We start from the raw sequence: 25,931 nt of genomic DNA, 5'->3' as shown, positions 1-25,931 counted from the left end.
GGAGACAATGGTGGAAGAACTAAACAGGGAGGGATTAAGCTAAAACGTATGTAAAATGTGCAGGAATAGAACTGTATATAAACTGAGGGCAAAGTGTTTGGAATTCAGATGCTCTGCAGACCACCTCGGCTTTTGTCTAATTGTAATAAAGTCTATCTTACTTCTACAAAATCTCTGGAATACTTTGGTTTTTATTAAGAATAAGGACAATTCTCCACGACACAGTCGGCATTCCAATTCATCCCAAAGATGTTCGATGGGGTTGAGGTCAGGGCTCTGTGCAGGCCAGTCAAGTTCTTCCACACCGATCTCGACAAACCATTTCTGTATGGACCTCACTTTTGTGCACGGGGGCATTGTCATGCTGAAACAGAAAAGGGCCTTCCCCAAAATGTTACCACAAAGTTGAAAGCACAGAATCGTCTAAAATGTCATTGTATGCTGTAGCGTTAAGATTTCCCTTCACTGGAACTAAGCGGCCATGAAAAACAGCCCCAGACCATTATTCCTCCTCCACCAAACTTTACAGTTGGCACTATGCATTGGGGCAGGTAGCATTCTCCTGGCATCCGCCAAACCCAGATTTGTCCGTCGGACTGCCAGTGATTCATCACTCCAAAGAACGCGTTTCCACTGCTCCAGAGTCCAATGGCGGCAAGCTTTACACCACTCCAGCCGACACTTGGCATTGCACATGGTGATCTTAGGCTTGTCTGCGGCTGCTCGGCCATGGAAACCCATTTCCTGAAGTTCCCGACGAACAGTTATTGTGCTGATGTTGCTTCCAGAGGCAGTTTGGAACTCGGTAGTGAGTGTTGCAACCGAGGACAGACAATTTTTACGTGCTACGCGCTTCAGCACTCTGTGGCCCCGTTCTGTGAGCTTGTGTGGCCTACCACTTTGCGGCTGAGCCGTTATTGCTGCTAGATGTTTCCACTTCACAATAACAGCACTTACAGTTGACCGGGGCAGCTCTAGCAGGGCAGAAATCTGACGAACTGACTTGTTGGAAAGGTGGCATCCTATGACTGTGAGTCACTGAGCTCTTCAGTAAGGCCATTCTACTGCCAATGTTTGTCTATGGAGATTGCATGGCTGTGTGCTCGATTTTATACACCTGTCAGCAATGTGTGTGGCTGAAATAACCGAATCCACTAATTTGAAGGGGTGTCCACATACTTTTGTATATATAGTGTATCTTCCCCCATAGAGAGAAGAACAGTCCAGTGCTGCTTTGAAGATAATTGCATTAATTTTGTGTTTTTGTTTGGGTATCTTATTGATTTGTCACATGGGCAGTGTCTTGTCAATCTAATCAAAGGAGTATCTGAGTATTCATATTCCTGTATGTGTTCATGTGTGCAGTAAGTTGTTCCATCTCTTTCTCTCTCTTTTCTCTCTCTCTCTCTCTCTCTCTCTCTCTCTCTCTCTCTCTCTCTCTCTCTCTCTCTCTCTCTCTCTCTCTCTCTCTCTCTCTCTCTCTCTCTCTCTCTCTCTCTCTCTCTCTCTCTCTCTCTCTCTCTCTCTCTCTCTCTCTCTCTCTCTCTCTCCCCTAAACAGAGGTAATTTCCTGGACTACGATAAAGATGAGGTGGCCGCCCAGCCTCGGGTGTGGAAGAAGTATGAGTTCCACTATGACAATGTGCTGTGGGCCTTCCTCACTCTCTTCACTGTGTCCACCGGAGAGGGCTGGCCCGAGTAAGTACACTTTCCAGGCTCCTTTTCAGTAGCGGTCTCTGGTGGGGATATGTTCTGAGAATATGATGTGCCTCTCAGACAGATACAGAGAGACAGACAGACAGACAGACAGTAGAACAGTAGAGGGTGAACAGGCCTGGGGATATGTTCTGAGAATGTGCTGTGGCCTGCAGACAGACAGACAGACTTACATATGTCTTCAACTTGGCTTTCCATACAAATCCTTCCATTAAAAAAGGAACCTGGTTTTGGTCACTTTCTCATTAAAAAAACAGTGATGGTGAGATTCAAATGGTGAGATTAATGCTACCACTATTCATGGCTTTGTTATGTGTGCCTGCATTGGCCTCATAGGCTACAGAAAAATCGCCATGCATGCATCTAATCTATTTAGTCAGGCAATATCCACATTATTCTCACATATTTTAGAATGTAATAATAATTTGAATATCAATGCATTGGCAAGACTTAACAAATGCATTATTCTTAAAGTGGTAATGGCCTACTTTCTTCAGGCCCTATATGTGCAATTAAATAAATTATACAATTGTATAACATTGAGGTCATTGAAAATTACAATGAAGTGCTTGAATTTGACATGCCAATGTCTGTATGAACCCTGCTTAAAGGATGTATAGTCCTAGGTCTATGATGTTGTATAGGTGGAGTTATGGACCAATTTAAATATATTCACTTTTATTCTATGTGGAACTGCATGAAAATCATTTTTTTATTTCTTTATTATAATTGTTTAATCCCAATGTCACACATTGGCCCCATTATTTATAGAAAGACCCAGTCCTAGAACAATAGAGGGTGAACAACCCTGCCCTGGGGATATGTTCTGAGAATGTGCTGTGCTAGTCTCTGTAATTGTCTTTAATATCGTATTGAAGCTTGTCGGGTCAGCACTCCAGAGAGGGTCGTCTGTGTAATTTCCGGCATGTTCATAATTCTCGTTCTTATTCCGGCTCCTCTGTCCTCCTCAATGAAATCATTGAATTAGCTATGTTATTAAATAATCCAGTGATGCATGATATGTAAAATTGATGGACTGGTGAGTCATTTAGGTCAGAGTAGAAGTCCATTAAACAAGACTCAGTCCTCATAACACGGAGGGCTAAGTGGCCAGGCTCTCTCTCAGCTGGGCTATTACTGTAAGGACTATTTTAACACGGCTGATGAAAATGGACCTTTGCATCATCAACATTGAACATTAATCACATGGCTATTACATTTAAACAAAAGCTTTTAATTGACTATGTCCCTAATTTTAGACATAGAACTTGAAATGGTGTCCTCGTTTCCAGTTAGGTTTTAGTCATATTGTAGTTGCTGTAGGAAACTTGTTGTAGCAGTTTAACCACAGTTGGCTGTTGTGGTGAGTGGTTCTATATACTGACAGCATGGTTCCTGTGTTCCTCTCCAGTGTTCTGAAGCACTCTGTGGACGCTACCTTTGAGGACCAGGGTCCCAGTCCAGGCTACCGTATAGAGATCTCCATCTTCTACGTGGTCTACTTCGTGGTCTTCCCATTCTTCTTCGTCAACATCTTTGTGGCCTTGATCATCATTACCTTCCAGGAGCAGGGAGACAAGGCCATGTCAGAGTGCAGCCTGGAGAAAAATGAGGTACAGTACACTCTTTGAAAAAAAAGGTGCTATCTAGAACCCAAACGGGTTCTTCGTCTGTCCCCATAGGAGAACCCTTTGAAGAACCCCTTTTGGTTCCAGGTAGAACCCTTTTGGTTCCAGGTAGAACCCTTTTTCATTCCATGTAGAACCCTTTCCACAGAGGGTTCTACATGGAACCAAAAAGGGTTCTATCTGGAACCAAAAAGGGTTCTCCTATGGGGACAGCCACAGAACCCTTTTGGAACCCTTTTTTCTAAGAGTGTACAGAACAGGAGAAAACTCACTTTGAAGCAAAGCAATAACAATTCATATTTTTCCTCTCTCCATTTGTGATTTGTTGGTCATCAGCTCACTATGCTCACCATGCTCTGTAGATGTTACCTATCATACTGCCCCACCCTTACATTAGGCTAAGTACTCAGTGCAGGTACAGTCTCTCTCACTGCTGTTGTTGTTGATGCTGGGTTCAGTTGTGCGTGTTGGGGCAGTGAGGCTGCAGTGGAGCCTGCAGCACAGCCTCCCAGCTGAGGGCCAGTGTGACAGGTCCACAGGTCCACGATTGATTCTGGAGCCCCATCTGTGGTTCCACAGGCGGACAAAAAGCCAGCGAGCCGTCCCCCGTCTCCCCTACCTCATGAAACTAAATATTAGGAAGGTGTTCCTAATGTTTGGTATACTCAGTGTATGTCCCTCTGTCTGTGTCTGTCCGTATGCTGAACTAACTTGACTCAGCTAACTGGAACCAGAACACAGCCAGGAGGAGCTAGCTATGTATTCATTGTCTGGATTCACACATCTCCACTGCACATGGCTCTGAAAGGCTCTCTGCTTGCTGTCTAGTTAGATATTGGTGGTTTTCTGCACAGTATTTGCCTCTGAGAAGCTACTGTTGCCCTGAGTTGATGATACAGATGCAATGGTCCTAATGAAGGCAATGGTTGAAAGAGTGACGGATTGACGACTGATGATTGTGCTGATGACCATGATGATGATAATGAGGAAATGGGTGGCGATTATGAAAGAGAACATTGGATGTAATTTTTCATTTCCATCTCGCTTTGTTCAGAGAGCCTGCATTGACTTTGCCATCAATGCCAAGCCACTGACGCGCTACATGCCAGAGAACGTGCAGTCCTTCCAGTACCGGATGTGGAAGTTTGTGGTGTCACCTCCGTTTGAGTACTCCATTATGATCATGATCGCCCTGAACACCGTGGTGCTCATGATGAAGGTTAGTACAGTCTGTCTCGTTCACCAGAAAATATAGTAGGATATAACAAGGGCCTGGAGTTTTTCCTAGTCTGATTGCGTGGTCAGGGAAAACTCTGGCCCTACTCATACAGTGTTGCTGTTTTAAGATGTATGTGCTTATCAAGTGATTCTCTCAATTCAATTAAATTCAAAGGGCTTTATTGGCATGGGAAAACAGATGTTTACATTGCCAAAGCAAGTGAAATAGATAATAAACAAAAGTGAAATAAACAATAAAAAATTAACAGTAAACATTACAAACAAACGAATAGAGACATTTAAAATGTCATATTATGCCTATGTCGAGTGTTATAATGATGTTCAAATAGTTAAAGTACAAAATGGAAAATAAATCAACATAAATATGGGTTGTATATGCAATGGTGTTTGTTCTTCACTGGTTGGTTCACTGGTAACACTGGTTTCTCTCTCTCCTTCCCTGCACCAGTTCCATGGAGCTCCAGACTTCTACGAGGCCATGTTGAAGCACTTCAACATCGTCTTCACTGCCCTCTTCTCTCTGGAATGCATTCTGAAGATCATCGCCTTCGGTCCGCTGGTGGGTTCACTGTTGGCCTTCCTGTTTATCTGCATGCTATCAGTATGGCAAAAGTTATCAATGATTTGATACTTATTGAATTCATGCATGCCTTGAGCCTGTGAGTGATGTTCAATCCCTCTCGTTCTAGAATTACCTGAAGGATGCCTGGAACGTGTTTGACTTTGTGACAGTGCTGGGAAGTATAACTGACATCGTGGTCACAGAAATCAATGTAAGTTAAGAGTCCAGCGCAGCACAAACCGTGCTTCTTCCACTCTCCTCTATATACATTACAATACTTGCTAATGAGGCAGAATAGTATGAGTGACATGCAGAGACCTAAGGCTGTATGGACAGTTTGTGTATACAGAGTGGGCCTGGCCTGTACACAGGCTCAAACGTGCTAAATAGCCATCTCAGCAAAGATGTCTTGGCTCCAGTCCAGTGGGACTGATAGCAGAGACAAAGAGGGGGAGAGGGAGAGTTTGTGAACAGAGCTGCATGTTAACACTATTGATTCATCACTGATGCCTGATATGGGATCTGATAATGTGAGGCAATTCAGAGTCCAGCTGCGTGCAACAGTGTGTGTGCGTGTGTGCGTGTGTGTGTGTGTGTCATTATGATCTAGTAATATTCTGAGCAATTCTATGTGAATCACTCAACATGTTTCTCTCACGCCCTGTAGTAGTTGTTTATTCATGTTATATACTTATATTGATACAGTATCTGTATCTGTCCAGTATCCAACAGTATCTGTCCAGATGTCTGTATCATTGTCCAATGCTTTGACTGATTTAAGTGGTGTGTTTTGAGCTTTTACGGGCTTTCTATATGTCATTACTATTTCTGTTTGTCTTGCTTTTCCTTGTTCCTCCCTCTCTTTTTCGCTCTCTCTGTCTTTCTCTGCCACTCCCTGTCCCTCTCTCTGCATTGTCCTCTTGTTCAATGTATTCACTGATGTGCCCACCATCTGCTACGGTTAAACAACTGCTGTTATAGACAACGGTGAGTGACTACCCCTCCTGTCTCATTGATCTTTATCCTTCCATTCTTTACACGATCTACAGCACTGTGTGAACTGGTCTGTATGTATGTATTGTTTGGCCTCCTTTAGCAAGTTGAACCAGGACCAGCCAAATACAATCATGTTGTTTCGTCTGCATCATTGTCATATGTAGTAATTTGGGGTCATATTTTGAATGTCTCCAGTGAATAGGCTGTAATGTTGACTGTGTTCTTGTCCCCTGGCCCTACAGGACCGGCTGTTGAATCTGAGTTTTCTGAGGCTGTTCAGAGCAGCTCGTCTCATTAAGCTGCTGAGGCAGGGCTACACCATCCGTATCCTGCTCTGGACCTTCGTCCAGTCCTTCAAGGTAACACACACAAACTCACACATGCACACATGCACCAACACACGCATACACACACACATACACACACAGTATACTGTATACAGTACTTGTATTTAGAGCACTTTGCTGATCAGTGTTCTTGTCCTTCTAGGCCCTACCCTATGTTTGCCTTCTGATAGCGATGCTGTTCTTCATCTATGCCATCATTGGTATGCAGGTCGGTGCTGCTTCCATTCTTTCCAAATATGGACATTCCCTCCTGGACTTCCTTGAACATTTTTCCTCAAAATAATTGGATTATATATGCCTACAGCGTAAAATGGTGTGAAATTCTGTTTTTTATTGAATACGTAAATATTTCTGCAATATAAGGCATAAACTGTCGTGATCTGTGGGTATAATCCATCCCTTACTATTCCAGGTGTTTGGAAACATTGAGCTCAACGAGGACACAGCCATCACTCACCACAACAACTTCCGCACTTTTCTCCAGGCCCTCATGCTACTGTTCAGGTAAATACACCCTTTCCTTAGTCACTCCTTCCTCTGATTTAGGAAGCACCAACATTATTAAAATTGCCCTCTCCCTCTCCATTCCTCTACCTCTCCTGTAACTCTGTAAGCCAGGGGTTGTATATAGCTAGCAACGTCTTAAGGCACCATAGTTGTACACTGTGACCATCTTCCAAAATAACTTAGTTAGAGATGTTCTGTGTAATCTCAAAGGTCACTCTGTCCGTCTGTCCTTCCGTCTCCTGTCTGTCTGACTGTCTGTCTGTCTGTCTGTCTGTCTGTCTGTCTGTCCACCCCTGTGTTCTCCAGGAGTGCCACGGGGGAGGCGTGGCATGAGATCATGCTGTCGTGTTTGAGTCACAGAGCCTGCGATGAGAGGTCAGGCAACCTGGGGAAGGAGTGTGGCAGCGACTTCGCCTATTTCTACTTTGTCTCCTTCATCTTCCTTTGCTCCTTCCTGGTTAGTACTGATGTCATCCAACATACACACATACACTGTAACTGTTTGATTTTCTGCTGATGTGCAGTCTGGTAATAAGGGATGTTAACGTTCGGCAATGATCTGAAACGTAGGATTAGTAGTTAGTGTTGTCCAAAACTAGTTGGCTGTCTTTTGTGCCAGCATACTGTGTCTCTTCTCATAAGTCCTTGTGAAACGTCTCTTCCAGATGCTCAATCTGTTTGTGGCTGTCATCATGGATAACTTTGAGTACCTGACTCGAGACTCGTCTATACTGGGGCCTCATCATCTGGATGAGTTCATCCGTGTTTGGGCTGAGTACGACCCTGCTGCCTGGTATGTGTCTCTCTCCCTCCCTCCCTCCCTCCCATCTGGCTGGCTGGGGCTCCTACTTTGCCTCTGTGCCCAGTCAGAGAGATATCTAGTATTACAGCTGCTAGTATGGAGGGGACTGACTAATCCCTTCTTGACAATCCTCCATGTAGTCCCATGTAGAGGGTATGGTATGGTAGCATACCTCCTAGTACCCTGTCAGCCCTCTGATTATCATTGTTCTCTTGAAGCTGTCCTGAAGTTGTTGTTTTATATCTGCTTGTTCTTTTTGCAGCGGACGGATTCGCTATAACGATATGTACAACTTGTTACGAATTATCTCGCCCCCCCTTGGCTTAGGGAAGAACTGCCCTAATAGGGTAGCATACAAGGTTTGCAACCCCAGAACATTTCCTCCACTAGGGCGCTTTGTGTTCCTATGCCAAGAGACTGAAGTGAATGGCTGTGCACCAATGACTCGCCTACACACTAGCACCCGCCCTTCCAGACTGACTGGCATTGGTTAATGATGCCGGACTGGAAACAAAGCTTTCAAAGCCATGTTAAACCCCAACTCTGCCTAACATTGGAATCCCTATGCAATGCTTACTTTCTATATGGTGTGTCGAGGTATACAGTGAACACATTCTGGTTTGTACCTGTTCCGTCTCCTATCTATGTACAGTTAGATTAAACATTAAGAACGGATGTTTAGTCCTAAATTGATCACTAGATTCAGATGTTGAACACATCTGAATTGGATCAACGTCTTTACGTGCTGTAATGTGTTTTTGGGATCCTAGATGTAAACATTGTAAAGAGAAAGGAAGGCTTGAATTAATTAAGATTTAAACAAGTCTGGCATTGAAACCTTTGTTTCCGTGATTCTGGTGAACCCCCCCTGGATGTCTCTCAGCATGCAGAAGCCGACAACCTCACTACGTACAATGCTGTCATTCTCTCCCCATTAGCACCCTGTGTGTTCTTCTTCTCACTCTTCCAGACTCACTCTTCCATCCCATGTCTCCCCTCAGGGATCTGAGCAGCTCACTTCCTCCTGAGCTGAGTTCACCGATGCATCCCTGGCCCACCGTGGCCAAAGATGGCATCCATCTCCATGTCGCTACTGGAAATCTAAATAACACAGATTTCTGTTTTTGTTTTTTCTTATTCATTTTGGTTTCTTTAAAAAATATCTATATTTTGTTCCTCTCCTCCTTCTCTAACTTCCCCATCCTTCTTTATTTGGCTTTTTGTTTCCTACTCTGTGAAGTGGCCGTATCAAGTACCTTGATATGTATCAGATGCTCCTCCACATGTCCCCACCCTTAGGTTTGGGAAAGAAATGTCCGCCAAGAGTCGCCTACAAGGTAGCCACTCCCTCTGCTCGACCTGTCTTCCCATTGGCTTGACCTCCAGCCAATCTCTGTGCTCTGCAGTGTTCCCTTGTTTCTTTAGTTTGTTTTGCTAACGATCTGATCTCTTTGGTGTAGTCCCCTCCCTCCCTCCCCCTCTTTATTTGGGCATAGCTACTTTATTTGGAGCAAACTCAGCCTGTGAGGTGATGTCCACTAAAGGCGAAGAGATAAACCATGAGACACATACAGTATCCCCACTATGTGAAAAGTTGTTACTAACCATTTAGTAACATTTACAGTAGTGGGTGTCAAACTCCTTAGGATAATAAATACAAAATAGGTTTTCATCTAATCCAGTCTCTGTAATTGAAAGGGCAACCACCACTTTTCAACCTCATTTTATTATCTCCAGCACAATACCAGTGTCTACATATGTGAAAACGGCACATTTCTACTTTCTGTAGAAACAAATATAAAGTTCTACCCGATGACATCATCAGAAGTTTAAAAACAGTGATTTTCAAATACTATGATATTTGTGGTGACATGGAGAGGAAGAAAATACCCTCCCTCTGGCTAGAAACTTGTTACACTACCAGTCAAATGTTTGGACACACCTACTCATTAAAGGGTTTTTCTTTATTTTTATGTTTTACATTGTAGAATAACAGTGAAGACATCAAAACTATGAAATAACACATATGGAATCATGTAGTAAACAAAAGAAAATTCTACAAATCAAAATATATTTCATATTTGTGAATCTTCAAATAGCCACCCTTTGCCTTGATGACAGCTTTGCACACTCTTGGCATTCTCTCAACCAGCTTCACCTGGAATGCTTTTCCAACAGTCTTCAAGGAGTTCCCACATATGCTGAGAACTTGTTGGCTGCTTTTCCTTCGCTCTGCTGTCCGACTCTTCCCAAACCATCTTAATTGGGTTGAGGTCGGGGGATTGTGTAGGCCAGGTCATCTGATGCAGCACTCCATCACTCTCCTTCTTGGTAAAATAGCCCTTACACAGCCTGAAAGTGTGTTGGGTCATTGTACTGTTGAAAAACAAATGATAGTCCCACTAAGCCCAAACCAGATGGGATGGCGTATCGCTGTAGAATGCTGTGGTAGCCATGCTGGTTAAGTGTGCCTTGAATTCTAAATAAATCACAGACAGTGTCACCTGCAAAGCTCCCCCACACCATAACACCTCCTCCTCCCTGTTTTACGGTGGGAAATACACATGCGGAGATCATCCATTCACCCACACCGCGTCTCACAAAGACACAGCGGTTGGAACCCAAAATCTCCAATTTGAACTCCAGATCAAAAGACACATTTCCACCGGTCTAATGTCCATTGCTCGTGTTTCTTGGCCCAAGCAGGTCTCTTCTTCTTATTGGTGTCCTTTAGTAGTGGTTTCTTTGCAGCAATTCGACCATGAAGGCCTGATTCATACAGTCCCCTCTGAACAGTTGATGTTGATATGTGTCTGTTACTCTCTGTGAAGCATTTATTTGTGCTGCAATTTCTGAGGCTGGTAACTCTAATGAACTTATCCTCTGCAGCAGAGGTAACTCTGGGTCTTCCATTCCTGTCGCAGTCCTCATGAGAGCCAGTTTCATCATAGCTCTTGATGGTTTTTGCGACTGCACTTGATGAAACTTTCAAAGTTCTTGAAATGTTCCGTATTGACTGACCTTCATGTCTTAAAGTAATGATGGACTCCCCCCCCCCCCCCCATTCCCCATTCCAGGTGACTACCTCATGAAGCTGGTTGAGAGAATGCCAAGAGTGTGCAATGCTGTCAAGGCAAAGGGTGGATACTTTGAAGAGTCTCAAATATAAAATATATTTTGATTTGTTTAACACTTTTTTAATTACTACATGATTCCGTATGTGTTATTCATAGTTTTGATGTCTTCACTATTATTCTACAATGTAGAAAATAGTACAATTAAAGAAAACAACACCCTGTCGTTCTCCGCTAACATCAAAGCGGTGACCCGATCCTGCAGGTTCATGCTCTACAACATTTGCAGAGTACGATCCCACCTTACACAGAAAGCGGCACAGGTCCTAATCCAGGCACTTGTCATCTCCCGTCTGGATTACTGCAACTCGCTATTGGCTGGGCTCCCTGCCTGTGCCATTAAACCCCTACAAATTATCCAGAACACTGCAACCCGTCTGGTGTTCAACCTTCCCAAGTTCTCTCATGTCACCCCGCTCCTCCGCACACTCCACTGGCTTCCAGTTGAGGCTTGCATCTACTACAAGACCATGGCGCTTGCCTACGGAGCTGTGAGGGGAACGGCACCTCCTTACCTTCAGGCTCTGATCAGACCCTACAAACCCTACGGCACTACGTTAATCCACCTCTGGCCTGCTAGCCCCCTTACATCTACGGAAGCACAGTTCCCGCTCAGCCCAGTCAAAGCTATTCGCTGCTCTGGCACCCCAATGGTGGAACAAGCACCCCCACGACGCCAGGACAGCGGAGTCACTGACCACCTTCTGGAGACACTTGAAACCCTACCTCTTTAAGGAATACCTGGAATAGTATAAAAGTAATCCCAGTTGAGGCTTGCATCTACTACAAGACCATGGCGCTTGCCTACGGAGCTGTGAGGGGAACGGCACCTCCTTACCTTCAGGCTCTGATCAGACCCTACAAACCCTACGGCACTACGTTAATCCACCTCTGGCCTGCTAGCCCCCTTACATCTACGGAAGCACAGTTCCCGCTCAGCCCAGTCAAAGCTATTCGCTGCTCTGGCACCCCAATGGTGGAACAAGCACCCCCACGACGCCAGGACAGCGGAGTCACTGACCACCTTCTGGAGACACTTGAAACCCTACCTCTTTAAGGAATACCTGGAATAGTATAAAAGTAATCCCAGTTGAGGCTTGCATCTACTACAAGACCATGGCGCTTGCCTACGGAGCTGTGAGGGGAACGGCACCTCCTTACCTTCAGGCTCTGATCAGACCCTACAAACCCTACGGCACTACGTTAATCCACCTCTGGCCTGCTAGCCCCCTTACATCTACGGAAGCACAGTTCCCGCTCAGCCCAGTCAAAGCTATTCGCTGCTCTGGCACCCCAATGGTGGAACAAGCACCCCCACGACGCCAGGACAGCGGAGTCACTGACCACCTTCTGGAGACACTTGAAACCCTACCTCTTTAAGGAATACCTGGAATAGTATAAAAGTAATCCCAGTTGAGGCTTGCATCTACTACAAGACCATGGCGCTTGCCTACGGAGCTGTGAGGGGAACGGCACCTCCTTACCTTCAGGCTCTGATCACACCCTACAAACCCTACGGCACTACGTTAATCCACCTCTGGCCTGCTAGCCCCCTTACATCTACGGAAGCACAGTTCCCGCTCAGCCCAGTCAAAGCTATTCGCTGCTCTGGCACCCCAATGGTGGAACAAGCACCCCCACGACGCCAGGACAGCGGAGTCACTGACCACCTTCTGGAGACACTTGAAACCCTACCTCTTTAAGGAATACCTGGAATAGTATAAAAGTCATCCTTCTACCCCCCCCCCCCCCCCCCCCCCCCCGCTCTGGATAAGACCGTCTGCTAAATGACTGGTACTGTATGTAGAACTGGTATGGTGCTGGAGATACAGTGAGGGAAAAAAGTCTTTGAACCACTGCTGATTTTGTACATTTGCCCACTGACAAATACATGATCAGTCTATAATTTTAATGGTAGGTTTATTCAAACAGTGAGAGACAGAATAACAACAACAAAAATCCAGAAAAACGCATGTCAAAAATGTTATAAATTGATTTGCATTTTAATGAGGGAAATAAGTATTTGACCCCTCCGCAAAACATGACTTAGTACTTGGTGGCAAAACCCTTGTTGGCAATCACAGAGGTCAGACGTTTCTTGTCGTTGGCCACCAGGTTTGCACACATCTCAGGAGGGAATTTGTCCCACTCCTCTTTGCAGATCTTCTCCAAGTCATTAAGGTTTCGAGCCTGACGTTTGGCAACTCGAACCTTCAGCTCCCTCCAAAGATTTTCTATGGGATTAAGGTCTGGAGACTGGCTAGGCTGATTCCTCACCATTCTCATGATCATTGCAACTCCACGAGGTGAGATCTTGCATGGAGCCCCAGGCCGAGGGAGATTGACAGTTATTTTGTTTCTTCCATTTGCGAATAATCGCACCAACTGTTGTCACCTTCTCACCAAGCTGCTTGCCGATGGTCTTGTAGCCCATTCCAGCCTTGTGTAGGTCTACAATCTTGTCCCTGACATCCTTGGAGAGCTCTTTGGTCTTGGCCATGGTGGAGAGTTTGGAATCTGATTGATTGATTGCTTCTGTGGACAGGTGTCTTTTATACAGGTAACAAGCTGAGATTAGGAGCACTCCCTTTAAGAGTGTGCTCCTAATCTCAGCTCGTTACCTGTATAAAAGACACCTGGGAGCCAGATATCTTTCTGATTGAGAGGGGGTCAAATACCTATTTCCCTCATTAAAATGCAAATCAATTTATAACATTTTTGACATGCGTTTTTCTGGATTTTCTTGTTGTTATTCTGTCTCTCACTGTTCAAATAAACCTACCATTAAAATTATAGACTGATCATTTCTTTGTCAGTGGGCAAACGTACAAAATCAGCAGGGGATCAAATACTTTTTTCCCTCACTGTAATTAATATGAGGTTGAAATTGGCGGTATTGCCCTTTAATACGTCCAACACAGCAGACAGGCACAGATAAATTATTGGAAGAATATTTTGATTTAATTCTACAATTCATACAAAAGGTCATATTAGACCAATCCAGCACAGTCCCCATATGTAAATCCTGTATTAATCAATTAACAGTCTTATAGGAAAGGGGTTTAGTATTGCTCACCCTTACCTTATTTCAGTCTATCCCCTGAGTTTACCTACCAGGGTTTTTTCGTTTTGTGGGCCAGTATGTGTGGCTTCTGTTGCTTTCCTGTGTGAGAAATATGTGTGCTTTACTCTCTGTGTTTCTATCTTTCATTCTTTCTCATCCTGTCTTTCATCTCTACTTTCTCTCTATCGAGTTGTGTGCACATGTATGGGTGGGTGTGTTTGTGTCTCACCCCTCCTCTCCTCTCTCATTCTGACTTCTGTCGTACTTTTGCACTGCCACTGATAGTAGGTGAATGCTTTTTGTGTTCAGGGGAGCTCAACTCTACCACAATAGCTTAAACATCAAACATAGTGCTGTGTATGCATATAGTGGTGTATATATCATCTCTTTGATAAGCAGTTCAGGTTATTTGGAATGGACTGTGTGTGACACATGCTTTCTCTGTAGATGCTAGGCATTGGTTCTCAAGATGTTATTGACTTGAGCAGCAAAACACTTTTTGACTCAGTTTGATTGTTGGTATAGCAACCACAGAGTCGAGCTCCTGAGATCTTTGAGGCACTTCCATGGTTATGCGTACATGCCCTTTCTCATTTTTATTTCGATCAATGTCACTCTTGCACCGGTGCACTTTGACCTGCAGCATAGTGCATACTGTAGCCAATAGCAGTGAATGTGAATGTTTCGTTTGTCTCTTCTTTGTACTCGTTGAGAAAGCTTTTTGTGTGCTGTAGATAAATAATCCACTTAATAATAAAGCCTTCCAAATGATTCATTTACCAGAAAAAAATCTGATATATCATATTTTATTGTATTGTTGAAATAAAAGCAGGTAAAGCACTGAATATACATGAGAATACTCTGTGAATATTACCAGCACACAGACTTGTTTCTCCTGATTGGCTGATGGTCTGGATGAAGCGTTAACAGTAGAAGTGTGTTTCTAACCTCCCCCTCCGTCCACACATTCTCTCCAGCGGCTAGTCAAGATGAACATGCCCATCGCTGATGACAACACAGTCCACTTTACCTCCACTCTCATGGCCCTGATCCGCACGGCCCTGGAGATCAAACTATCCTCAGGTGAGACCGCCATTCTCTCTCTCCCTATCCTCTGCCCCCTCCCCTGTCCCCCTGTCCCCTCTCCTCTGCCCCCCTACCCTGTCCCCTCTCCCTTGTACCCTCAGCCAAAGTTCCACAATCCAACACCCTCAGAATGTGTGATACATGATAGGTGAGGTGCATACCTCGGCTATCATGAAGCCAACTTGATGAAGCCAACTCAAGCAAAAGCAACAAACACTAGTTGTAAATGTTAGATTTAGCCGTCCGTCACATGTTGTCCTCCTAGACAGACAGACAGGTGTTGTGATGTCCCCTGCATGTGTTGCAGGGACATATGCTGCTTGTTTGTTGCTTACAGAAGGGTTTGCATTAGTAGATATGGGTCCCATTTGGTCTCATTAGGCTGCTCTGTGGTGGGTTTTGTGTTTAGGGCCTGTACTGCAGAGTTGAAGGATGGCACAGTGCAATATGCTTTTCTCTAGCTTCACTGCTCACTGCCACTTTTAATAAGCTATTCTCTCTCTGGTTCACCTCCACAATGACTCTGCAAACTCATGTTTACTTTTCTGTCTTTATTATACTTAAATTAGATAATTGTGTGTATTTGATGCTAGAATATTCTATTTTCTCTTGCGATCTTCTCCTCAGGGATGGTTGCCCAGCGTCTTTCTGATGCTGAACTGAAGAAAGAGCTCTCTACGGTTTGGCCAAGCCTTTCACAGAAGACTATGGATCTGTTGGTGACACCACACAAACGTAATCACCTCTGCATGACAGTCCTCTCTGATCCTTGCTTTATGTCACTGATATATTTCATCTTTACAAGAAGGATACCTGGAGTGTGTGTGATTCTATTTATTCCACGTCTTAAAGTGGCGAGCCCCAGACTCCTCACTGAAACAACATAATATATCACAATCGTATCAAGTACATTGTCCCGTGAGAGTTATTTAAGATACTCTTCAAAGTGGTAGGGTTTCAGATGTTTTCAAAAGATGGGCATGGACTCCACTGTCCTGACTTTAGGGGTAGGCTTGTTCCTCCATTGGGGTGCCAGGACAGAGAAGAGCTTTGACTGGGCTGAGTAGGGGTGGGAGGGCCAAGAGACCAGAGGTGATGGAACGTGCTCAGGTTGGGATGTAAGGTTTGAGCATAGCCTGAAGGTAAGGAGGAGCAGTTCCCCTTGCTACTCCGTAGGCAAGCTCCAGGGTCTTGAAGATGATGCGAACTTAGACTGAAAGCCAGTGGAGTGTGCGGAGGAGTGGGGTGACATGGGAGAATTTAGGAAGGTTGAACACCAGGCGGGCTGCGGCATTCTGGTTGCAGGGGTTTGATGGCACAAGTGGGGAGCCCAGCCAACATAGAGTTGCAATAGTCTAGACGGGAGATGACAAGTCCCTGGATTAGGACCTAAGCCGCTACCTGTGTGAGGAAAGGTTGTGCTCTACGGATGTTGTAGAGCATGAACCTGCAGGAGAGAGTCACTGCTTTGATGTGTGCAGAGAATGACAGGGTGTTGTCCAGGGTCACGCCAAGGTGCTTTGCACTCTGGGAAGGGGACACCTTGGAGTTGTCAACCATGATGGAGAGGTCTTGGAGCAGGCAGGCCTTTCCCGGGAGGAAGAGCAGTTCCGTTTTGTTGAGGTTGAGCTTGAGGTGGTGGGGATTTCATCTGGAGAGAGAGGGGAGAAAGAGGTCAAGGCGTAGGGTAGTTCTGTGTGAGTGGGACCAGTGGACTCAGTAGGCTGAGTGAAAGAGGAGCAGATGTCGTCAACCTTTTTTTCAAAGTGGTTGACAAAGTCATCTGCAGAGAGGGAGGATGGAGGGGGAGGAGGATTAAGGAGGAAGGAGAAAGTGGAGAAGAGTTTCCTAGGGTTGGAGGCAGAAGCTTGACATTTATAGTAATAGAAAGCAGCTTTAGCAGTGGATACAGAGGAAGAGAAGGTAGAGAAGTGGGAGTGGAAGGATGATAGGTCCTCCAGAAGTTTAGTTCTCCTCCATTTTCGCTCAGCTGCCCGCAGCCCTGTTCTGTAAGCATGCAGTGAGTGACTCAGCCACGGAGCGGGAGGGGAAGGTCGGGCCGGCTGGGAGAAAAGGGGACAGTGAGAGTCAAAGGATGCATAAAGGGAGGGAGAGTAGGGTCGAAGAGGCAGAGTCAGGACACAGGAGGGAGAAGGATTTACCATAAAGAAGAGAGGATAGGATTGAAGAGGACAGAGTGGCGGGAGAGAGAGATCGAAGATGCGGCGGCGCATGACCATCTGGGTAGGGGCTGAGTCGGTAGGGTTGGAGGAAAGATGGAGAGAAAAGGAAACAAAGTAGTGATCAGAGACATGGAGCGGGGTTGTAGTGAGATTAGTAGGCAAACAGCCTCTAGTCATGCATATTGCCTGCCTTGTGATGGGGAGGTAACTGGGAAAGGGTGAGGTCTAAAGACGAAAGGAGTGGAAAGAAAACGAGGTGGAAATAAATTAATTTGAAGCCAGGCGTCTGGAGGTTAAAGTCGCCCAGTATGATGAGTGGTGAGCCATCCTCGGGAAATTAGCTTATCAAGGTGTCAAGCTCATTGAGAAACTCTCCAAGGTCACCTGGTGGGTGATAGATGACACCAATGTTAAGCTTGAGTGGACCAGTGACAGCATGGAATTCAAATGAGGAGATAAACAGGTGAGAGAGGGGAGAAGAGAAAATCTCCACTTAGGAGAAATGAGTAGCCCTGTGTCACCACCGCGATGACCAGATGCTCTCGGACTATGAGAGAACACATAGTCAGATGATGAGAGAGCAGCTGGAGTAGTAGTGTTATCTGTGGAAATCCATGTATCTGTCAGGGCCAAAAAGTGTAGGGACTGAAGGGGAACATAGGCTGAGATTAACTCAGCCTTATTGACCACAGATCGGCAGTTTCAAACTCTGCCGGAGACTAGGAACTCCACATGGGTAGTGTGCGCAGGATACACTAAATTAGAAGGTTTGCAGCCACAGGGTCGGGAGCGTCTGTAAAACCTACAGGGAGAGGAGCTAACAGGGATGGGAAACACACACATACTTGGCAAAGCTATAAAATAGTCAAATGAGATCATCAGAAAATAACTAGATAAGATAATCAAGTGAGAGAGTGGTGTGGAGCCTTCCTCGCTTTCCTTCCTCGCTTTCCTTCCTCAAATAACTCTGCAGAACAACTCGGTTTGATTGTTGATTGCTTAGCAGAGGTGAAGAGAACACTCCCTACAATATAACACGCCCACAAATTCGCAGGACTGTTACACAAATAGGCCTGAAACTAATCTAAGTCTACAACAACAGTCACAAGTACTGAGCAATCAGACAGTTATGATTAACTAGGCTACTAGGTAAAAGACAGCGCACATTAAATTGCCCTAGCAAGACAATACAAACAGCTTCTTATTGAATACAAAAAATATACTTGCTGCTCTTTTAAGAGTTGATTCCCTTCCAAACGGTAGATGACAGCCAAGACCTCTGATCTCACTTGGCCATCAGTTAAGATTCTAGTCATCTGCTTTGCCTCCACTGACATCTTGTGGCAGGATCTAAGCATCTCACCTGAGAACAATGGCATTTTAGACAGATGCTTCTTCACTCCTGGCATGCACCAATTATCTTCAAACAGCTAAATCCCTCATTGTTTCAAGTGATACCTCTGGTGTGACTGAATTGTATTGGCAATAAACTGGCATCAGAGAGTTTGGATGAGACCAATACAGATGGATGAGATAATGGATGAATCAGAAGTTTTCCTCAACCACTCCCCTCTGTACCTCTCTCAGCCAATGAGCTTACTGTTGGGAAGGTGTATGCAGCCCTGATGATCTTTGACTACTACAAGCAGAACCGAGCCAAGAGGCTCAAGGAGCAGCAACAGCAGCAACAGCAACAGAATGCTGCCGGCTCCCAGGTATCACACACACATGCACACACACACACACACACACACACACACATTATTGCTGATGCCCAGGAGGCACACATTTCACCCCTGATTGACTATATGCTGGAGGCAGAGACCTGGATCAATATTGTGCATGTTCAGTATGTTAAGCATCTTGCCATCTTTCATCCACAGGGTAAGGTGGGGGCTCTGTTTAAACCAATACTGCCGCTGGCTCACAAGCAGGAGAAGGAGAAGGCCATGAACAACATGGAGCCTCCCTGTGAGCTACTTCCTCAGCCCCAGCCTCAGGCCCTACCTAGACCCATCGCCACACTGCTCAACATGGAGCATCCCTGTGAGCTACTTCCTCAGCCCCAGCCTCAGGCCCTACCTAGACCCAGCGCCACACTGCTCAACAACGGAGGCACACTGTGAGTTCACTAGCAAGCGGGTAGTGTCTAAAACAATTTTAAAAAATTCTAACGTTTATGACAATTCTATCTGTATTTTGACTTTGACAAAGCCGTGACGTTACCATCAATGATAATAAAAAACTGTTTTAATTTACAATCAGTTAGTCGTTGTATGACAATAACATCTACATTTGTTTATGATGAACAATTCAGGCCAGGCCATGACAGTACCATGAAAGGATCGTCCTCCTGGGTGTCAGAGAAGTCAAGAGAGGTCCACAGACCCAGGAGTAAGAAAACTGTCCAAAGGGGCCAATCTGAAGATGTCCCAGATACAACCATTCCCCAGGTACTGTAGCCAGTCCAGACTGCCCTCTGCTGTATTACACACATGAACATCATGGCCTGCGTCCTGCATTTTCTCACCTGATGTATCTGTTCCTAGTACTTAACTTGACTGGATGTACTTATCTGTATGCAAGCAATTATCCCTGTGTGTGTGTGCGCTTGCATGTATGTGTGCATGCATGCTTATGTGTGTGTCTTACGTCCTCCAGGAGTCAGTGGAGATGAGGAAGCTGGACACCAGTGACAGCACTGTGCCTGGTCCTGGGTCTGGACTGGAGAGCCAGGGGAGGGCTGTGTCCATGCCCCGCCTCAACACAGAGCTGCAGGTAAAGACACACCCTAACACACACACATCATTTGTGAAGCACAGCAGATGCGCCATGCCATAACTAAACTCTATTGGAGAAAGCATGGTTGCATTTTGTTACACATCAGTGGCTATACTGCGGGCAGATTACTATGGTCAGGTGGCTATCTCAATGGGGGGTTCAATTTCATCCAATATTACTGCAGTATAACTGCTGAAAAAGAACAAAAATGAATCCTTCAATTCGTCCCAAGAAATATAATATCACTCATTTCCTGAGTGATATTGATGTTGATCGATTGTTGCATTTAAGTGCATTCCTTTCAGAGGCCAATTAGAATGAATGCGTGTTGATCCTACTTTTAGTGCACAGAAGAAGTCCTGAATAATTTGATTAGAGCCTGGAAGACCGCCAACTATTTGTCCTGTATCGTTTTTCCTCTGCTGCCAACAGAAGAAAATAAAGAATTATTGTGTCTCAAAATGGTTGTGGGTAGAAAATGAAAGGGGTGATCCCTCATGCGTTCAGGGAGGAAGAGCGTAATCATGTTACTATAGGATAGAGAATGTGAAGAGGGGGATAAATGGGATGAGAGGAGAGGGGGTTTGCTTCTTGACCTGCTGTCTAATTTTTCTCACTTTTTCTAACGAGGGCAGGAAATCCTTCAACAAATACAATTAGAGTTGGCCTTTCTGAGATTGCTTGCTGTCGTTAGAGTGAAATGGGGAGGCACGTAGTCTGAACTCTACCCTGAAACAGACTCTCTCTCCAGCTTGGTTTTCCATCGGTTAATTACATTTCATCCCCTTTTGGGGTAATGCCTCATTTCCTGCTCCATGGTGCCAGACAGGATCAGGGCGTGAAATCTCCCAGCCAGCCTGCCTCCACCTCCTCAACATCCTCTTTGTGCAGTAGTGACATGTGACACCCAGGGTAGACATGAACCCTCACCTAAAGCCTCTCAGAGAGGGAAAATGCCCCTTGTCTCATTCTCAAAGAAGCGCAGCGAGAAGCTAAGCCCAGCCAAAATCTCTTTAAACTAGAGTGCTGGATGATAAGAGGCAATAGATGTTGATTTAGTGGTTTCAGCACCTCTTAATATGGATGAAACCGTTTTGATTCCCTAGGGGCAGCTCTAGCCCATAGACTTATCCTCTGCTAGGTCAGAAGCTAGACTCACAAGAACAAAAGCTAAAGAGACAGATATGTTTTCTAGGATATCTTAGTATTAATGGTCAAGGAATCTAGGCTGTATGCTGATAGAGATGGGGCATTGTGTATCAAAAGACATAAATACCGTTTCTGTCTGGTTGGAATAGGTAATTCTGTCTTATGGCCAGGTGCTGAAACACAATGAGATATCACCGATTTACCCTTTCTATAAAAGGGTGTACTGAACGGCAAATGCCCTCAGTGGCCCTTTAACCATGATTATGTCATATTTACAAGGGGATCATTTCTTTTTAATAAGCATGTAATGACACCTCTGTTTTTTTTCTTGCTACTTCTCCTCTATTCTTCTTCTAACTGTTCAATGTCACCCTCTCCGTCTACACCTCATTTTCTCTCCTGTCTCTTTGGCTTGATGCCTTCCCATGGTCCTCCTCCTCCTCCTCCTCCTCCTCCTCGTTCTCCGCTGTGTGACAGAGGAGCCAGTCACACCATTCCCCGGGGACCCTGCTGGCCGTATGTACCTCTGTCTCCTCTCCCTCAGTATCTCCTCTTCACCACATCTACTTTGTTTGTTGATCCCAATGTATTAGTATGTGTAAAAATATATTGTGTAAAATGCTAGGTTCCGCAAGCATATGATTGTACAATATGTTTTTGACACTTGGTAGTACATTAACAACCCAGTCTACATGTTTGCTGTTCTATCGTATACAATATGAGAGATATACTGTGTTATTTTAGGATGAGAGTTAAGCTCGATGAAATCTGTAAATCAAAGGTCTAGCCAGGTACAGTGAGTGTCTCACAGAGGAGTCTCTTCCTTTCATCATTCTATGGGGACTGAACAACTCTCATTAAAACACAGCTGCCCACTCCAACCTGCTCTTAGATACCAAGCCTATGGATTTGGTCAATAGTAAACTAGTGATTCATGGAGCTGTTTTGAAGAGAGACAGGTCTGCTGCCACTGGTGGAACCATTGCTTCAGTTTCCCCTTTGATGCTCTTATCCTCAAGCAGCCAACTAAGACTTAGGGAAATTGGTAGCCGTGTCTATGATTTTACCAACAGCAATCTATCTAGGTGGCTATATTTTTGAGGACATTGAAAATGTGAGTAGTATGTTTTGCAGTGAGGCTCTGTAGGACAGATGTGTCTCCACTAGGTGGAAATTGTGTTTCACAATAGAGTCAGAGAGGTGCATACGTCTCCTTTATCCCATACACTCAACTCTCATTTTATGATCAGGAATCCAGTTTGATAATTACTAGTTCACTTTTAAAACAGATACAATTTCTCAAAAAAGTAAGTTCAATACACAATGAAAAAACTGCAGCTCAAAGAACAGTATGTGCCTTGAGAGACCGTATAGATGGAGAAGAGATCAACATCTGTAGAACCGGTCTCATTTCACTGAGCATAGCAGCGATGGAAATTTCCATAGACTAGTCAGTGATCCCTATTCCTCATTGGTCCCACACAGCCTGTTCCTGACTGCAGCCCAATGACGCGCTCTGCGTCCACCCATGCTCCCCAGCGCCCCCAAGAGGTGAACATGCGTGACTACACCCTGGAGACACCCAGCATCCAGGAAAGGCCTCACCACCACCACCACCACCGCTGCCACCACCGCAGAGAGAGGGACAAGAAGCAGCGGTCACTCAACAGGACGCCAAGCACCGCTGGTTAGTGCACACACACTACACACATACACAGTGACACACACACACACTACAAGCACACACACACATCAAAGATTGTGCTCAATCATATTCTTGGAACACATGGGAATAATATTTTTGCCAGTTTATATAGAGCAATTGTTGCTCCAGTAATGCCAATCATGTTTTAAATGTGCAATACACAGATCACTTTATCGGTGAGGTAAAAGGGGGTCTTGTTATGTATGTTATATGAGTGCCCACCACCAATACCCTGATCACAAAATGTGGGAGTTTGACCATTAAGACCTGCAGCTCACTGTCCCCCACTGTTACTAGAGTGTGAATGTGTAGCCATCTCTACCTTACTGCCTTCCATCCAGTCAGAGAGTGAGAAGCAGACCACAGCCCAGCCGGCTGGGGCTCATCTATAGAGATCAGCTCTGGGCTTCATGGAGGCATCGTTCAGGCCTGGGTGTTAGAATGGAGCTCTGCAGCTGGCCTTTATCACACGGATAAAAGGGACTGACAGACATGCACACCCAATGACCTGCTAATTTATGGGCTCCTCTTGTCTTAGAAGAAGAAAAGCCTTTGGTGTGCTAGTAGTCTGGTCTTTGTGAGTGTTTAAGAATCTTCTCTTTCAGAGTGAGATATTATATGCTGCGTGCAATCAGGGGTTGAATTGGGAATTCAGAGGTGAATGGGGGAATTCAGAGGGGGGGGGTTAGGGTTACAGTAGGTTGAGGCCAGGATTGAACATATGGCTAGGGTTAGAGTTAGGGTTATGCCAAGATTGGGATAGGTTAGGGTTATGGGTTATGCCCTTACCCTAGCCTCAACCACAACCCTAACCCTGGCCATAACCCTAACCCTAAGCCTGTTTTGTATTCCCACTAAGGTACACCAGGTAACCCGGTTGCAGAGCCCTCGTCTAGAGACAGGGTGCAGGACCGCGGCCGCTCCCATGAGAGGAAGCACCACTCAACAGCGGGGGAGAAGCAGCGCTACTACTCCTGCGATCGCTACGGCAGCAGGGAACACTGCCACATCACCAAGTCTGCCACTGCCAGCTGTGCCACCTCCCCCATCGAGGTGCAGGACCCCAGCATCAACAAGCAGGTGGGAGGGCATGGGTAGGGTAGGGTAGGATATGGGCAGTGCAGGGCACAGTATGGGTACGGCAGGATATGGCAGGACAAAACATGGCAGGGTATACTGTAGGCATGATATGATATGAGCAGAGCATGGGAAGGAATCAGGTATGCAATGACAATGAGAATCTGAATAATACACACACTACACATTATCAGTAAGTATATGTCTGTCTGATTTAGTACAGCACAGTGTATATTGTGTGCAACTCTCTGATGAGGATCTGTCTGCTTTCCCGTTCTGCCTCTGCTGAAACTCAACTTTCTCTTCTTTCTGCCTGTAGTACAACCACTCATGGCCTTTCAATTCTCTTTCCACTTTTCTTCTTCTTATTCACCATTTTCTGTCCATTTTGTCTGTCTTCTTCTCCTTTCTTTTTTTCTCCCATCAATGACTGCCCTGTCCTTCTTGGTTGTGTCGTCTGTCCACTCCCACTGTCCTCTCTCTCCTCTCCATCTGATTTTGGTGTCTTTATCTTCCTTCTGGTGACCATGACCTCATCGTTTTTATTGTTTTAAATTGCTTTGTCCAATTTTCATCTAGGGTAGTGGTTCGGTTAAAGGCAGCCCAGTGATGATGACCTCAGGGGCTAGCACACCCAGCCGTGGACGCAGGCAGCTACCCCAGACCCCCCTGACCCCCCGACCCGGGGTGGCCTACAAGACTGCCAACTCCTCCCCTGTGCACTTTGTGTCTGCCCAGTGTGGCAGCGGCCTGCCCACCCTGAGTCCTGGCCGGCTGAGCCGCGGGCTGTCCGAGCACAACGCCCTGCTGCACAGTGGCTCCTCCCACATCCCCTCCCCCGTCACCCGCATCAGCTCCGAGCCCTTCCTGGGCTACTGTCACAGTGAACCCCAGGGCCAGGGCAGCCTGTACTGCAGCCTCCGGGACGAGCTGCTGAGCCCCTATGCTGCCAGAGCACGCTCCCCTCGGACTGCACTGCCTCAGATGGGGCCGGGGCCCCTCCACCTGCCTCCACCACCCCAGCAGAGCGGTGCAGTGCCCAACGGATACCACTTCACCTTTGGTGGTAATGCCAACGCCAGCCTGGGCTCTGGCTCTGGCGCCAGGGCACCCAGATACTACCACGAGGCAGAGGAGGAGGAATGGTGCTAGCATGGCTTTGAACAGATGTTTTTATTGCATTTTTGAGGAATCATGATGAGTTTTATCATCTTTTTTGAAGGCTTTAGTTAACACTGTTGCTGTATGTAAAGCTAATGGAAGCCAAGGAAGGGTTGGAATTCATTTTAATGTGAACAAAGCAGCACCATTTTTAGGAACTGGATGAAAATTAAATTGGATTCAGTAAATTGTTTGTAATTCAGTTTGATCCTTCTTTGTCTTATGCACTGAAGACAGTGGCATATTTTATTGAGGGCTATTATTTTGAAAATATCCAACTTAAAAAATGATAGTGACCCAAATAGCTACACACAATAGAGATGGGCGAGCAGCAGGCCTCTTTGCTGTCTCTGTGATGAGCAGAGTGATACCTATGTATTGTTTAGTATGTGTAACAACACATGATAAGGAAATAGTCCGAGAGATTTATTCAAACCTCCCTAAGAAAGGCACTTGAAAGTAAACTGCACAACAGCTATTCTGCATTGCTTTGTTACTCTTACCATTCCATGATATAAAGGGATTTACAGTAGCCTAATCCTATATATGACATTCCCTTTCTGTCAGAAGATACAGCCTGATAGAGTAGAGGGATCGATGTTGTCATTACAGACAGTGATTGTTGATCTGCTACTGTTTACCGTTGCAAACTTCACTACTACAAATTCAGAGAACTGAGGAAATGAAATGAAATGTGATTTGTTTTATATACAATTATTGTAGATGTTATCTTTTCATTATGTGCATTTTTTGTATCTTGTAAAAACAACTTTGTTTATGTAAATTGCTTAAAG

General features: G+C 45.3%; 1 protein-coding gene across 1 annotated transcript in view; it reads left to right on the top strand.

Moving 5' to 3' along the window:
- cacna1ba (calcium channel, voltage-dependent, N type, alpha 1B subunit, a) overlaps positions 1 to 25,128 on the top strand; it is a gene marked incomplete at its 3' end in the record, with an annotated part of 138,523 nt that extends 113,395 nt beyond the window's left edge. Inside the window, exons 30-50 of the mRNA XM_084180933.1 lie at positions 1,561 to 1,698; positions 3,128 to 3,329; positions 4,399 to 4,563; positions 5,032 to 5,142; positions 5,273 to 5,356; positions 6,384 to 6,500; positions 6,631 to 6,696; positions 6,901 to 6,992; positions 7,302 to 7,452; positions 7,661 to 7,788; positions 8,060 to 8,156; positions 14,973 to 15,078; positions 15,709 to 15,816; positions 18,852 to 18,979; positions 19,148 to 19,386; positions 19,582 to 19,717; positions 19,926 to 20,042; positions 21,672 to 21,710; positions 22,680 to 22,881; positions 23,759 to 23,979; positions 24,556 to 25,128. Of these exons, the coding sequence (XP_084037059.1) occupies positions 1,561 to 1,698; positions 3,128 to 3,329; positions 4,399 to 4,563; positions 5,032 to 5,142; positions 5,273 to 5,356; positions 6,384 to 6,500; positions 6,631 to 6,696; positions 6,901 to 6,992; positions 7,302 to 7,452; positions 7,661 to 7,788; positions 8,060 to 8,156; positions 14,973 to 15,078; positions 15,709 to 15,816; positions 18,852 to 18,979; positions 19,148 to 19,386; positions 19,582 to 19,717; positions 19,926 to 20,042; positions 21,672 to 21,710; positions 22,680 to 22,881; positions 23,759 to 23,979; positions 24,556 to 25,128 (3,220 nt within the window). The remainder of the gene's footprint in view (positions 1 to 1,560; positions 1,699 to 3,127; positions 3,330 to 4,398; positions 4,564 to 5,031; positions 5,143 to 5,272; positions 5,357 to 6,383; positions 6,501 to 6,630; positions 6,697 to 6,900; positions 6,993 to 7,301; positions 7,453 to 7,660; positions 7,789 to 8,059; positions 8,157 to 14,972; positions 15,079 to 15,708; positions 15,817 to 18,851; positions 18,980 to 19,147; positions 19,387 to 19,581; positions 19,718 to 19,925; positions 20,043 to 21,671; positions 21,711 to 22,679; positions 22,882 to 23,758; positions 23,980 to 24,555) is intronic.
- Between the last annotated feature and the right edge of the window lie 803 nt (positions 25,129 to 25,931).

This window comes from Coregonus lavaretus, assembly GCF_964263955.1.
Source record: "Coregonus lavaretus genome assembly, chromosome: 17".
NCBI lineage: Eukaryota > Metazoa > Chordata > Actinopteri > Salmoniformes > Salmonidae > Coregonus > Coregonus lavaretus.
This window is presented reverse-complemented; position numbering and strand designations above follow the sequence as displayed.